At 52.5% G+C, this 12,415-nt stretch overlaps 1 protein-coding gene across 3 annotated transcripts; it reads left to right on the top strand.

Annotated features, from left to right (window-relative positions):
- The first annotated feature begins 1,321 nt into the window (after positions 1-1,321).
- Rsph9 (radial spoke head component 9) lies at positions 1,322-12,307 on the top strand. Of its 3 annotated transcripts, none has more exons than XM_042672017.1 (6): positions 1,333-1,597; positions 3,355-3,520; positions 6,109-6,238; positions 6,454-6,600; positions 11,814-11,939; positions 12,071-12,307. In XM_042672017.1, the coding sequence occupies exons 1-6, from the start codon at positions 1,371-1,373 to the stop codon at positions 12,217-12,219; spliced, it is 945 nt and encodes a 314-aa protein (XP_042527951.1). In that variant the 5' UTR covers positions 1,333-1,370; the 3' UTR covers positions 12,220-12,307. The 3 variants fall into 3 exon arrangements, with proteins under 3 accessions (XP_042527952.1, XP_042527951.1, XP_042527950.1); XM_042672016.1 differs by having other exon boundaries at positions 12,026-12,307; XM_042672018.1 differs by lacking the exon at positions 12,071-12,307 and having other exon boundaries at positions 1,322-1,597; positions 11,814-12,018.
- The last annotated feature ends 108 nt before the right edge of the window (positions 12,308-12,415 follow it).

The following is a 12,415-nucleotide window of genomic DNA, read 5'->3' as shown; positions in this document are numbered from 1 at the left end:
TGAAATCACAGCTTGTGCTACCCAGGATGTCAGTATTGTGAAGTTTCAAGACTCACCTCTATCACTTCAGGCTCTGGTACATGGAACCAGAGTTAATGGGGAAATCCATAATTCAGTGAAGGCGAAACATTTGGGTTCTTTTCTCTGTGTGACCACTTGCATATGCCACCAGTCAGCATTAGCATTTTGCTGATTTTTCTGTCCTATATGACCTTATAGAAGCAGAACTGAGCCATATTTCCCACTTAGGGAGGGGACAAAGTGAAGGGTTCTGACCAATGGGAGTGAGGGAACTTGTGAATAAGGGGTTATAGTCATTTTGAGGTGAAAGATGGGTATATTAACCTAAGTCAACTCCCACAAATGCTGTGTGTGTGGTGTGGCGTGGTGGTCCTGAGGATTGAATTCAGGACCTAGACACTCTCCCTGAGCTTTTTTGCTCAAAGCTAACATTCTACCACTTGAGCCACAGTTCTGCTTCTAGCTTTTTGGTAGTTAATTAGAGATGAGAACCATGAACTAACTGGGTGGCTTCAAACCACAATCCTCAGACCTCAGCCTCCTGACATTATAGCTAGGATTATATGCGTGAGCCACAGGTGCCCAGCTCAAATACTTGTTTTAAATGCCTTCATAAACAATGCCTAAACAGTCAAAACAAAGTAATTATCTAGGTAATTTAGGCTCATTTCTCCATGGGTTTGGCATTGGGGCTTAGGTCATTAGGATTTTATGAGTCTTCCCCAAAGGAACCCAGACAGAAAAAATTAACACTGACAAAGCTGTTTTCCTCAGCAGCAAGCTTGCTGAGAAACCGGTTTGTGTTTCACATTGGCTGGGGGGCTCCAGAGGTGACTATGAAGCAGGTAGTTTTTAGCTGCAATGGGTCTACCACTGGGCCTAAACGCACCAGTTTTGGGCCCCAAGGTAAGTGTAGTCTAAGCATCAAGCTCTGTACCCTCAACATCCTTTATCAAGGAGTGGCCCTCTGGTCCCTGGTGGGATAGCCCTTGGAAGGAGTTGATGAGGGAACAGCTGGTGGACACACAGTGGACAGGGCGGGGCCTGTAAGACTTGGACTCACCTACAGGGTGAGTGTGTGCGTGCGTGAGTGTGAGTGAAGGGGCGTGTCTGGGCCTTGGCTGTTGGAGCCAGGAGGTGGTTTAGGCGCGTTTCTTCACATACTGAGGCCCAATGTAACCAGCCGCGCTGAGGTCTGAAAGCTGAGGGCGCGGGTTCCCTGGCGGGAGGGCGGGGCGGGGCGGGGCGCGGCGGGCGGAGCCCGGCTTCCGGCCTGGCGGGGGCGGGCCTCCGGGTCTCCATGGAGACGGCTTCCAGACACCCGCCGGGCGTTGGGAGCCGGTGGCGGCATGGACGCGGACAGCCTCCTGCTGTCGCTGGAGCTGGCTTCGGGCAGCGGGCAGGGCCTGAGCCCGGACCGTCGGGCCTCGCTGCTCACGTCGCTCCTGCTGGTGAAGCGCGACTACCGCTACGACCGCGTCCTCTTCTGGGGCCGCATCCTCGGCCTGGTCGCCGACTACTACATCGCGCAGGGCCTGAGCGAGGACCAGCTGGCCCCGCGCAAGACGCTCTACAGGTGGCCGCGGGGCGGCGGGGCGCGGGGCGGCCTGCGCCTGCGCGGGGTGGGACGGGCAGCGGGCGGCCCGGGGCCGCGGCTCGGGGGCTGGGCCGCGCCACCCCGGGGTGAAAGGGAACCTCGGGGCGGGGTCTGAGGGCGGGGCCGGGGGTGGTGCGCGCGTGCGCGTGCGCACACACTCTTGGGGCTGACACCTGTAACCCTAGCTACTCCAGAGGCTGAGATCTGAGGATCGCTGTTCGAAGCCAGCCTGGGCTGGAGAGTGTATGGAACCACTAAAAGCCGAAAAGTCGGGCAGTGGCTCAAGTAATAGTGCTACTAGCCAACGCCCAGGGACGACAGCACCTAGGATCTAAGTTCAAGCTCCAGAACCAGCACAAAGCAAACAAAAAACTGGAGACTATTCCCTGGAGTCTGCCATAGGGAGCATCTAGCTTCCTCCTGTCCGGCGATGGTGGGGAGCTAACCACTCCTTGAAGCACCTCATTCAAGCTGCATCTGTCCAGCACTGACCAGATGAAGATTTAAGTAGGGGAGTGGAGGGTGGGGCCAAATCAGCACTGGCTCCGCCCTCCTGGGAAGAGGCGGAGTTGGGTGAAGTGCTGAAGGCAAAATAGGAGGTTTTAAGTATAGACCTGGAGTCTCAAGGACAGTTTGGATGGACGAAGGGAGATTTGAGGTTCATTTCTTCTTACCATGTAAGTATTTGCTGAGCACTTACTATATGCTAAGCTTTGGTTTAGGTTAGGTACAGGAATTCATGGTAAATAAGACCAAGACTTGTCTTCGTGGAGCTCATGTTGTAGTGTGTTTTGATGGTCAGATAATAGAAAAGGGAGACCGAAAAGTACGTTACATATCAGGTAGTGTTAAGAACAGGAACTAGAGTGAGCAAGGTATCCTCTCTGATCAGTTCAGACTTGAGAACAGACCCAAAGTGAGTAGTACCTGTGGGCCAGTGTGAGGGGGAGTAGGGGTGGGATCCCCTGCAGTTCCCAGGCCAGAGGGGATTGAGGACATCCACTGAGTGTGGATGGTCCAGTGTTGCTAAGCTGTCAGATTTGTTAGTGTGTTAAAATGCATTTTTGTTTCATTCATTTATTCATTTTAGACAGTCTCACTTTGTAGCCCAGGCTGGCTTTGGAATAATTGCAGAGCTCAGGTTGGCCCTAAATTCCCAATCCTCCTGCTTCAACACATGGAATGCTGGGAATTACAGGCATACACCACTATGCTTGCCTTGCATTTTTGACTTGACAAGATTTTCTGTGTGTATGTGTGTGTGTGTTTGTGTGTGAGTGTGCCAGTGCTGGGGCTTGAACTCAGAGCTTAGGTACTGTCCCTTAGGTTTTTTGCTCAAGGCTAGTGCTCTACAACTTGAGCTACAGCTTTACTTCCAGCGTTTTGGTGATGAATTGGAGATGAATTTTACAGACTTTCCTAGCTGGGCTGACTCCAACCATGATCATCAGCTTTCAGCCTCCTGAATCACTGGGATTATAAGGATGAGCCACTGAGGAAAGCTGGCTTGGCATTTTCAGCTTATCAAGCAGGATATAACTCATTGAAGTTGAGAAGCATTTGAATCTGTGTCAGAGGAGGGTGGGCTGCACACCGTACGCACTTACAGATCCTAAGGGTCCCTAGGGAGGCAAGGTCTCTGGAGGTCGGATCCTAGGGATGAGGAGGGAAGGTGGCAAGAAACCTGGTATGAGAGGAGTTGGAATCTAGTGACCTCAGTGTTGTGTTGTCTGCAGCCTGAACTGCACAGAATGGAGCCTCTTACCCCCGGCCACAGAGGAGATGGTGACACAGACAGATGTGGTGAAGGGCCGCTTCATGGGGGACCCCTCACATGAGTATGAGCACACAGAGCTCCAGAAGGTGACCGAGGGCGAGAAGTCTTTCGATGAAGAAGTCGTGGTGAGTGAAGGTCCGGGAGATGGGGTGTATCAATGGCTCCTCCTAGTGGCCATTCCCAGTCAGCCTATTAGCGTTGGGCTGTGGCTCAGAGGTAGAGGGCATGGGCATGGGCATTATATGCGTGTGAGGCCCTCGGTTCCATCCCCAGCACCAAACCAGATCAGTCAATCACCACTAACAAAAGCTACCCCTAGAGCAATTAGGACATTACTGTTCCATTACTTCCACTCCTGCCTGGCTGCGTACTGAGTACCTAGGTACCTCGCCACTGCTCCTCTGTGGTACTCTCTGAGGCATCTGTTGTCTCTGTCCAGGGCTGCTATTTCCAGGCATCCCTACGAACACAGACATTCATTCATGGGTGTTCCTGGTGTCCACTATAAGTGGATTTCTTCAGTGTAAAAAGGTCATAATAAGCAGGACACTCGTGGTTTATGCCTGTAATCCTACTGTAATCCTAGCTGCTCAGGAGACTGAGATCTGAGAATCCTTGTTCAAAGCCAGTCCAGGCAGGAAAGCCTGTGAGACTCTTTTTTTTTTTTTTTGTCAGTTGTGGGGCTTGAACTCTGGGCCTGGGCGCTGTCCCTTAGCTCTTCAGCTCAAGGCGAGTGCTCTACTGCTTGAGCCACAGCACTACTTCGGTTTTCTGAGTGGTTTATTGGAGATAAGAGTCTCACGGACTTTCTTGCCTGGGCTGGCTTTGAACCGTGACCCTCAGATCTCAGCCTCCTGAGTAGCTAGGATTACAGGCATGAGCCACCAGCACCCGGCTGATACAGTGCTTGTCTTGAGCTGAAGAGTGAGGGACAGCACCAAGACCCAGAGTTCAAGCCCCACGACTGACATAAAAAAAATAAGATCATAATATGGGAAATGTTAGTAATAATGTTAAGCTACCAAGATCAGGATATAAAACTATATAAATGGTTACTCTGTTTTTTTTTTTTTTTGTCAGTTATGGGGCTTGAACTCGGCCTGGGCACTGTCCCTGAGCTCTTCAGCTCAAGGCTAGTGTTCTACCACTTTAAGCCACAGCACCACTTTGGTTTTTTGGTGGTTATTGGAGATAAGAGTCTCATGGAGGGGTTGGGAAGGTGGCTCAGTGGTAGAGCACTTGCCTTGTATGCCTGAGGCCCTGGGTTTGATTCCTCAGCACCACATAAGCAAAAAGAAAAAAGCCGGAAGTGGCGCTGTGGCTCAAGTGGTAGAGCACTAGCCTTGAACTGAAAAGCTGAGGGACAGCGCCCAGGCCCAGAGTTCAGGCCCCACGACCGGACCCAAAAAAAAAAAAAAAAAAAAAGAGTCTCATGGATGGGGCTGGGAAGGTAGCTCAGTGGCAGAGCACTTGCCTTGCATGCATGAGGCCATGGGTTCGATTCCTCAGCACCACATAAGCAAAAAGAAAAAAAGCCGGAAGTGGCACTATGGCTCAAGTGGTAGAGCGCTAGCCCTGAGCTGAAGTGCTGAGGGACAGCACCCAGGCCCAGAGTTCAGGCCCCACGACCGGCCCCCCCCCACAAAAAAAAAAAAAAAAAAGTCTCATGGACTTTCCTGCCCAGGCTGGCTTTGAACCGCAATCCTCAGATCTCAGCTTCCTGAGTAGCTAGGATTATAGGCATGAGCCACCGGTGCCCAGCTCACTAGTTTGTGTGTGTATGTGGTTTTGTTGATTTTTGGTTGTGGGGCTTGAACTCAGAGCCTGAGCACTGTCCCTTAGATTTTTTGCTCAAGGCTAATACTTGAAGACTAGTGCTCTAGCACTCTGAGTCACAGCTCTACTTCCAGTGTTTTGCTGATTAATTGGATATAAGAGTCTCATGGACTTTCCTCCCTGGGCTGGCTTCAAACTGTGATCCTGAGATTCAGCCTCTGAGTCACTAGGATTACAGGAGTGAGCCACAGTGTCCATCTATAATTTGAATATTATATCACATGTATGCATTATCATTTCCAGGAAGGAAGGCTAAGGAAGTGAAGCTGCAGCCCAAGTGGTAGTGTGCCAGCCTTGAACCAAAAAGCCAAGTAGGAGTGTGAAGCCCTAAGTTCAATCCTCACTACCAGTACACACACAGAAGGAAGGAAGGGCCAGGTGCCAGTGGCTCACACTGGTAATTCTAGCTACTCAGAAGACTGAGATCTGAGGATCATAGTTTGAAGCCAGCCCCAGCAAAGAAGCCCATGAAACTCATCTCCAATTAAGCACCCCCCCCCAAAAAAAATTCCAGAAGTGGAGTTTGTGGCTCAAGTGGTAGAGCGGTAAGCACTACCCTTGAGAACAAAAGCTCAAGGACAGCATATAGGCCCTGAGTTCAAGTCCAAGGACTGGCAACTAGCCCACAAAAAAAGGAAGGTTGGGAAAGGGAAAGGGGAGAAAGGAAGAGAGAGAAAGAAGGAAAGAGAAGGGAAGGAGGGAGAGAAGGAAGGGAAGGGGAAAAGGAAGAGAGGGAAGAAAGGCATGGATTGAGGAGGGAATCGAGGTAAGGACCTGACTGGTGTGGTCTGTGTGCTTGAACACTGGTGGTTCAGACAGGTGGCAGTGCCACGGTCCTGTGCCAGGCTGAATGAATGCTCTTCTCCTGTCTCCTCAGGTCCAGATCAAGGAGGAGACCCGCTTGGTGTCTATCATTGACCAGATTGACAGGGCTGTGGCCATTGTTCCCCGAGGTGCCCTCTTCAAGACCCCTTTTGGGTCTACTCATGTCAATCGGACCTTTGAAGGTAGATTCTCCGGGGTTCCCATCCAGGGCGGGAAGGTGTCTATACCCGAGCTGAGGTGTAAATGGCTGGGAGACAGAGGTGCTCCTCTGGTGCTACAGTTAGCAGGGGTCACTGCACTCTGAGTCTCTTTCCAAGTCCTTCCCTGCCATCCTAATGTGGAGAGAAAAGGCCTGTGGGCTTTGGGCCCACCATCCTCCCTGTTTGCCTCATTCTAGGACTCTCCATGTCTGAGGTCAAGAAGCTCAGTTCCTACTTCCACTTCAGGGAGGCTGTGGACCTGAAGAACAAGACCTTGCTTGAGAAGGCTAACCTGGACCCCTCCCTGGACTTCCTGGATTCCCTGGAGTATGACATCCCCAAAGGTAACAGTTCAGAGGCTCAGCTCAGGGCAGTGGGCCATGCCTCCTGCCATTCTCTCTGGGGTTGGGGCCAAGGGCCTGAATGGCACTGTGGGTTTAGTGGGAGTTGTCGTGGGTAGGGCTTTCCCAGAGCTCTGCTGTGACAGACGCTTGGTTAATGGTCTTCAGTAACAAAAGGGAGAACTGTTGGCATATGCTCTCACAGATGTGTGGTATCTCTGTGTCTCTTGGTTTTCAGAGCAGCCTCTGTGTGTGCACATACGAGCATGTGTGTACATGCATGCCAGTTCTGGGGCTTGAATTCAGGGCCTCAAACTCTCATTCATACATTCTCATTCTCAAAGATGGTGCTCTACCACTTGAGCCACATCTCCACTTTTGACTCTTTGCTCTTCCAAGCAGCCCTGGAAGTCCTAGAGATGTAACACATGTCTCAACTTTTAGTTTGGCAATTCTGCAGCATGCTGGGCACAGGCTGGGCCGTATAGGTGAGCAGACCACCCATTAAGAGAATGAGCTCCAAATGTTTTGCCTCCTGCTGTGTGTAGTGCTTTTTTCATCTTAGACAGCTCTGGAGGCCAGTAGTTTTTTTTGGCAGGGCCACTGGACTCCCTTTCTATGCCCTGAACATTACCAGTACAGAAGAGCAGGTGTGCAACCAAGACAGGTGCCAGGTCGATGTAGTGCCCTGCTTCTTCCCTCGTGTGATTGGTGTTCTGAGAATGGTGACAATGACACTAACAATAACTCATTAGTGCATGGATGCTGTTTACTGTATGCCAGGCCCTGTGTGCAGTCCTATCCCACTGCAGTCCCCACAGTCAGCTGGGGGGGGAAGAAACAGAGAGTCCAAGAGTTCACCCTAGTGACAGTAAGCATCAGAGTTAGACTTCAGGGCCCCAGCCTTAACTGTCAAGCAGATGCGGTGTCCTGTTAAGTGACTGTGGGAAGGACAGAACAATAGTCACCCCCAGCCCTAGAGGAAACACTTCTTTTTTAGTTTTCTTGAGATGATATTTTTAATTGTTATGAAAAGTCAGGTTATAGCCGGGTGCCTGTGGCTCACACCTGTAATCCTAGCTACTCAGGAGGTTGAGATCTGAGGATCATGGTTCAAAGCCAGCCCAGGCAGTAAAGTCCAAGAGATGCTTATCTCCAATAAACTACTCAAAAAGGCTGGAAGTGGAGCTGTGGCTCAAGTGTTGGAGTGCTATCCTTAATACAGAGAGGCTCAGGAATGTACCCAGGCCCTAAGTTCAAGCCCCAGGATGGGCCAAAAAAAGAAGTCAGGTTATGAGTACAGTGTGTCTTGAGCAATGTCACCCTCCCTTCATTCTCGCTCATTTCCCGCCTTCTGTCTCTGCCTGTACAAGTTGAGTAGCTCATTTTTTTTTTTTTGTTGTTGGTCATGGGGCTTGAACTCAAGGCATGAGCTTTTACTCTCAAGGCTACTGCTCTACCATTTTTAGCCACAGCACCACTTCCAGTTTTTGGTGGTTAATTGAAGATAAGACTCTCACAGACTTTCCTGCCTGGATTGGCTTTGAACTGTGATCCTCAGATCTCAGCCTCCTGAGTAGCTAGGATTACAGATGTGAGCCGCCAGTGTCCCAGTAGCAAGCATAGTGTTTCTAAGGGAACATCATCTGCTCTGCTGGGCTGTAGCTGGTGACATGGATGGAGCAGTAGGCCAGGGGCCAGACTTTTAGATGGTATTCTGCCATCCAGCGCCCCATAACTTTTTTTGGTCTGTTAGCAGGAAGCCACAGAGTAGCTGCTGAGCGAGTGTGGGAACAAGATAGACACCTCATCCTCTCAAGGAGGTTTGGGAAGATGAAATGAGACAAGCTATAGAACTCTCGGCAGCAATGCTCAGTTTGGGCAGCAGAGGGCAGCAAGGGACCTGCTGCCTGGAAAGCAGAGCTACAGGGGAAAGACAGGAGAGGATGAATGAGACAATGGCTTGGGGAGGGGTGGAAACAAGGCACTGGACCAGCCTTATAGGGGTGTGTGTGTGTGTGTGTGTGTGTGTGTGTGTGTGTTCCTTTGGAAGTTCCTTGGAAGCCTGGCTGGCAAATCTTGCCCTGGATCAGGGGACCCCACCACCCATCAGTTAGACTGGTGGCTGCACTGGGGTGTTACCGAATTCCTCCTCTGTCCCCAGGGTATTAGGGGCTTGCCTCTATCTTATGTCCTTGCTGGGGAAGGAGGTGGCTGTTTTTTTTAAGGTGACACAATTTAGGGAGCTGTAATCTGAGGAGAGCAGATGCCATTCTCCTCTGATCTCGCATGGCCCCTCTGACCTGGCGCGTACCCATGGTGGCCTCGGTGCTTGGGGCTGCAGCAGTGGCGGTCAGCAGGCAGGATGGGAGGGCAGGGGCTATGGAGCAGAGCACGAGGCGTCTCCCCGTCCCTAAGGAGGGGTGATGGCAACTGGCTGGGCCTGGGCATTTGCACCAAGGAAGAGGTTGAGGATGACAGCAAGCACTGGTTGCTCAGGTAGACGCTACGTGACTCCTGGCATGTGGAGAGTCTGTTTCCCAGACAACCAGCCGAGCCCGGAACTGAGAAGGCAGGAGTGTGACAGGAATGCAAGGGAGGGAGGCAGGCTCCTCACAGGCTGATACTTCAGTGGGCACCCCTGGGCCTGTTCCACACAGCCCTCTGGCCCTGCTGGGGGTGCTGTATTGCTCACTTGCCGTCCTGCCAGCGTCTCCCCACTATCCAGGTGGGAGCCCCTGATGATGGCCTAGGGGGCATTTTGAGCCCTACTTACATTACCTACTAGAGGCAAGAGGTGGGTGAAGGGAGGCAGGGTCTAGCCTAGCACTGGCCTGGGTGGGCCAGCATCTGGTGAGATAAGGGGCTCTCTGGGGTGGGGGATTTCCAGGGCTGTCTTCTCCAGGGCATTTGCTCAGAGGGCTACAGGCTGTCTAGGCAGGCAGAGAGCAATGAGCAGTCTGGCTTTTCTTAGTTCAGAGGGGCTGTAGTCTCCCAGGGCAGGGAGGGACCAGGCCTCTTGTAGGACTGTGGTTTCAGAGGATGCTCAAGGCAGGCCCTGGTGGGATGGTGAGGCTAGGGAATGGTACCTTCTGGGCTGGGGCTTGCCACGCACCATGCACTGAGAACACTGTGTTGCCATCTGGCACCCTCATCTCCCCTGGGCAATGCTTTCTGGAGATGCGATTAAAAGCAACAGGCTGAGGCCTCTTGACCTGTGAAGGGGCCAGCCTGGACAGACCTGCCAGTGCCCAGAGAGAAGGCGGGAGAGCTCCTGCCAGAGCCTGGGCAACACGGCACAGACATGCCCTACATTTTGTGTATGTGGTGCTGGTCCTTAAACAAGGCCTGAGCATTGTTTGTTTTTTTGCTCAAAGCTAGTGTTCTAATGCTTGAGCCACAGTTCTACATCCAGCCTTTTGGTGGTTAATTGTAGTTAAAGAGTCGCGTAGGCTGGGCACCAGTGGCTCATGCCTGTAATCCTAGCTACTCAGGAGGCTGAGATCTGAGCATCATTTCTTTTTTTTTTTTTTTGGTCGGTCGTGGAGCTTGAACTCTGGGCCTGGGCGCTCTCCCTGTACTCTTCAGCTCAAGGCACGCACTCTACCCCTTGAGCCACAGCACCACTTCCCTGAGGATCTCATTTCAAAGCCAGCCTGGGTAGGAAAGTACATGAGACTAATCTGCAATGAACCACCAGAAAACGGGAAGTGACGCTGTGGTAGAGCTGAAGAGCTCAAGGACAGCGCCCAGGTCCACAGTTCAAGCCCCAGGATGGGGGGGTGGGAGGGAGAGGAAGAGAGAGAGAGAAAAAAAAAAACTAAAAAGAAAGTCTCATAGACTTGCCTGCCTGAAATGTTTTCGACCATGATCCTCAGGTCTCAGATCTCATCTTCCTGAGGAGGATTATAGGCATGAGTCACTGGTGCCTGGCTTTCTTTTCTTTTCTTAAGATAGAATCTCACTTGAACTGGCCTTGGACCAAGATCCTCCTATCTCTGCCTCCCAAGTAGTTGGGATTACAGGCATGTACCATCATGCCTAGCCCTCCTAATTTTTCTTGATGTTGTGTGGCAGGCTCCTGGGTCAGGGAGTTGATAAATCCATCTTTTGGCTCTACCACATGGGGTGGTGGTGCTTAGTGACAGTTACTGCATTACTAAGGCAAACTCGGAGGGCCATGGTCAGCAGACCTCTGTGCTCTCAGAAAGCTCTGGTTTGGCCTGGGCAGGCATCTCCCTGCTGTGCTGACACCAGGCTGTCCCTGGCAGTCAGGTCTTTTAGATACAGGGTGGCCCCAGTGGGTGGGGACTGAGTTGAGGCTGCTGGGTGTGGAGTGACCAGGGTGGGCTGTGGCTGGAGGTGGGCTGTGGGAAGCTGGGGTGTTGGGAGCCAAGCAGCAGAGCTGAGCTGGCAGTGGATGAAGGCCTGGGAGCAGCTCGCAGTGCATGGCTGGTTGGTCCAGCACCAAAACCTTCAAAGCATTTGCCTTTCTGGCAGGGCCCTGAGCAGGGCTGTGGCTGGTTTGGGGGAGAGGCCTCAGTGCACAAGGGAATAGAAGCCCAGATCTGCATCCAGAGGCGATTTTCCCAGGCTCCTTCCTCCCACACAGCGGCTCCCTCCCTTGGATCTAGAGCTGGAGCAAGCCCGTTCAGCCAAGTCCTCATGGCTGGAGCACTCAGCCTGGGCCGGCTCGCTGCTGCCTGGAAGGTACAAAGCAGGGCAGAACTCAGCACTGACAACCACCAATTAGCAACCCAAGCCCCCTCCCAGTCCACTAGCAGGAGGTCCACTGAGCCCAGATGCCTGAAGGGGAGCCCCTAGTTAGAGGTCTAATCCATCTGAGGCTTCTGGGACCTGGGAAGAGAACCTATGTTAAGCAGGAGGCAAACTATACTAGGACTAGTGACAGGAAGGGAACGTGACCAGTCCTGGTATGGGGTAGAGTGGGGCGGGGGGCGGGGGCGGGGCGAAGCCTGGAGCCCTACTGAGCTGTGCTGAGCAGTCCTGTCTTGCTGAGCATTGTTTCCTCACCTTCCTGGAAGGTGAAGGCAATCGGCACAGTGTCTGGTGGAAACACAGGGTCTGGTGGAAAGGCCTCCCATTCCACCAGACCCTCAGTAGCAGGTCTGGCTGCCCAAAGCAGGGGGCCTCTGCCCTGCAGGCAGAGCTGGGGCTCCACAGCCCCAGGCCTCACCTCCCGCCTGTCCTCTCAGGGTCTTGGAGCATCCAGATGGAGAGGGGCAACGCTCTGGTGGTGCTACGCAGCCTGCTCTGGCCAGGCCTCACCTTCTACCATGCTCCTCGTACCAAAAACTATGGCTACATCTACGTGGGCACCGGTGAGAAGAACTTGGACTTGCCCTTCATGCTGTAGGATGGCGCCAGGCTGGGGATTTTAATCAGTTATAAATGTCATTGAACTTAGGGCCTATTCTGCCTTTCTTCATTCCCCCCTCCCTCTGGGGTCCAGCTCCGAGAGGTCTACCAGGCCAGGAAACCCAGTCCAAAGCACTGGCCTCTGGAAAACTGGAATGTGCGACTGCAGGAGACACTAGAACACGACTGCTGGCAACAGCTGGAGGTGACAACCTCCAACCTTCCTTTGAGGAAGACAAATGAAATGGACAAATGTGGGCTACCCGCGGGCCAGGTACCCCAACCCACCTCTTCACAGCCCCCATGCAAAAGCACCAACTGCCAATAGAGTAGGAACCTGTCTCGCATGGCATTCGTGTGGCCCATCCTTTGAGGTGAGTGACAGTGTGTAGTGGCTAGAAATGTGCCAGGTCCCATCCCCCTTCCCAAGCAATGAGTG

This window comes from Dipodomys spectabilis, unplaced genomic scaffold (assembly GCF_019054845.1).
Source record: "Dipodomys spectabilis isolate Male_0828 unplaced genomic scaffold, ASM1905484v1 ptg000669l, whole genome shotgun sequence".
Taxonomy (NCBI): domain Eukaryota; kingdom Metazoa; phylum Chordata; class Mammalia; order Rodentia; family Heteromyidae; genus Dipodomys; species Dipodomys spectabilis.
The sequence above is the reverse complement of the archived record's forward strand: the minus strand, read 5'-3'. Positions and strand labels throughout refer to the sequence as shown.

Bases quoted from the DNA above. Each gene is read 5' to 3' on its own strand.
- Rsph9 (XM_042672016.1), top strand. From the start codon at position 1,371: ATGGACGCGGACAGCCTCCTGCTGTCGCTGGAGCTGGCTTCGGGCAGC. The intron at 1,598-3,354 runs GTGGCCGCGGGG...TGTTGTCTGCAG, and splicing joins CCGCGCAAGACGCTCTACAG to CCTGAACTGCACAGAATGGA. The intron at 6,239-6,453 runs GTAGATTCTCCG...GCCTCATTCTAG, and splicing joins TGTCAATCGGACCTTTGAAG to GACTCTCCATGTCTGAGGTC.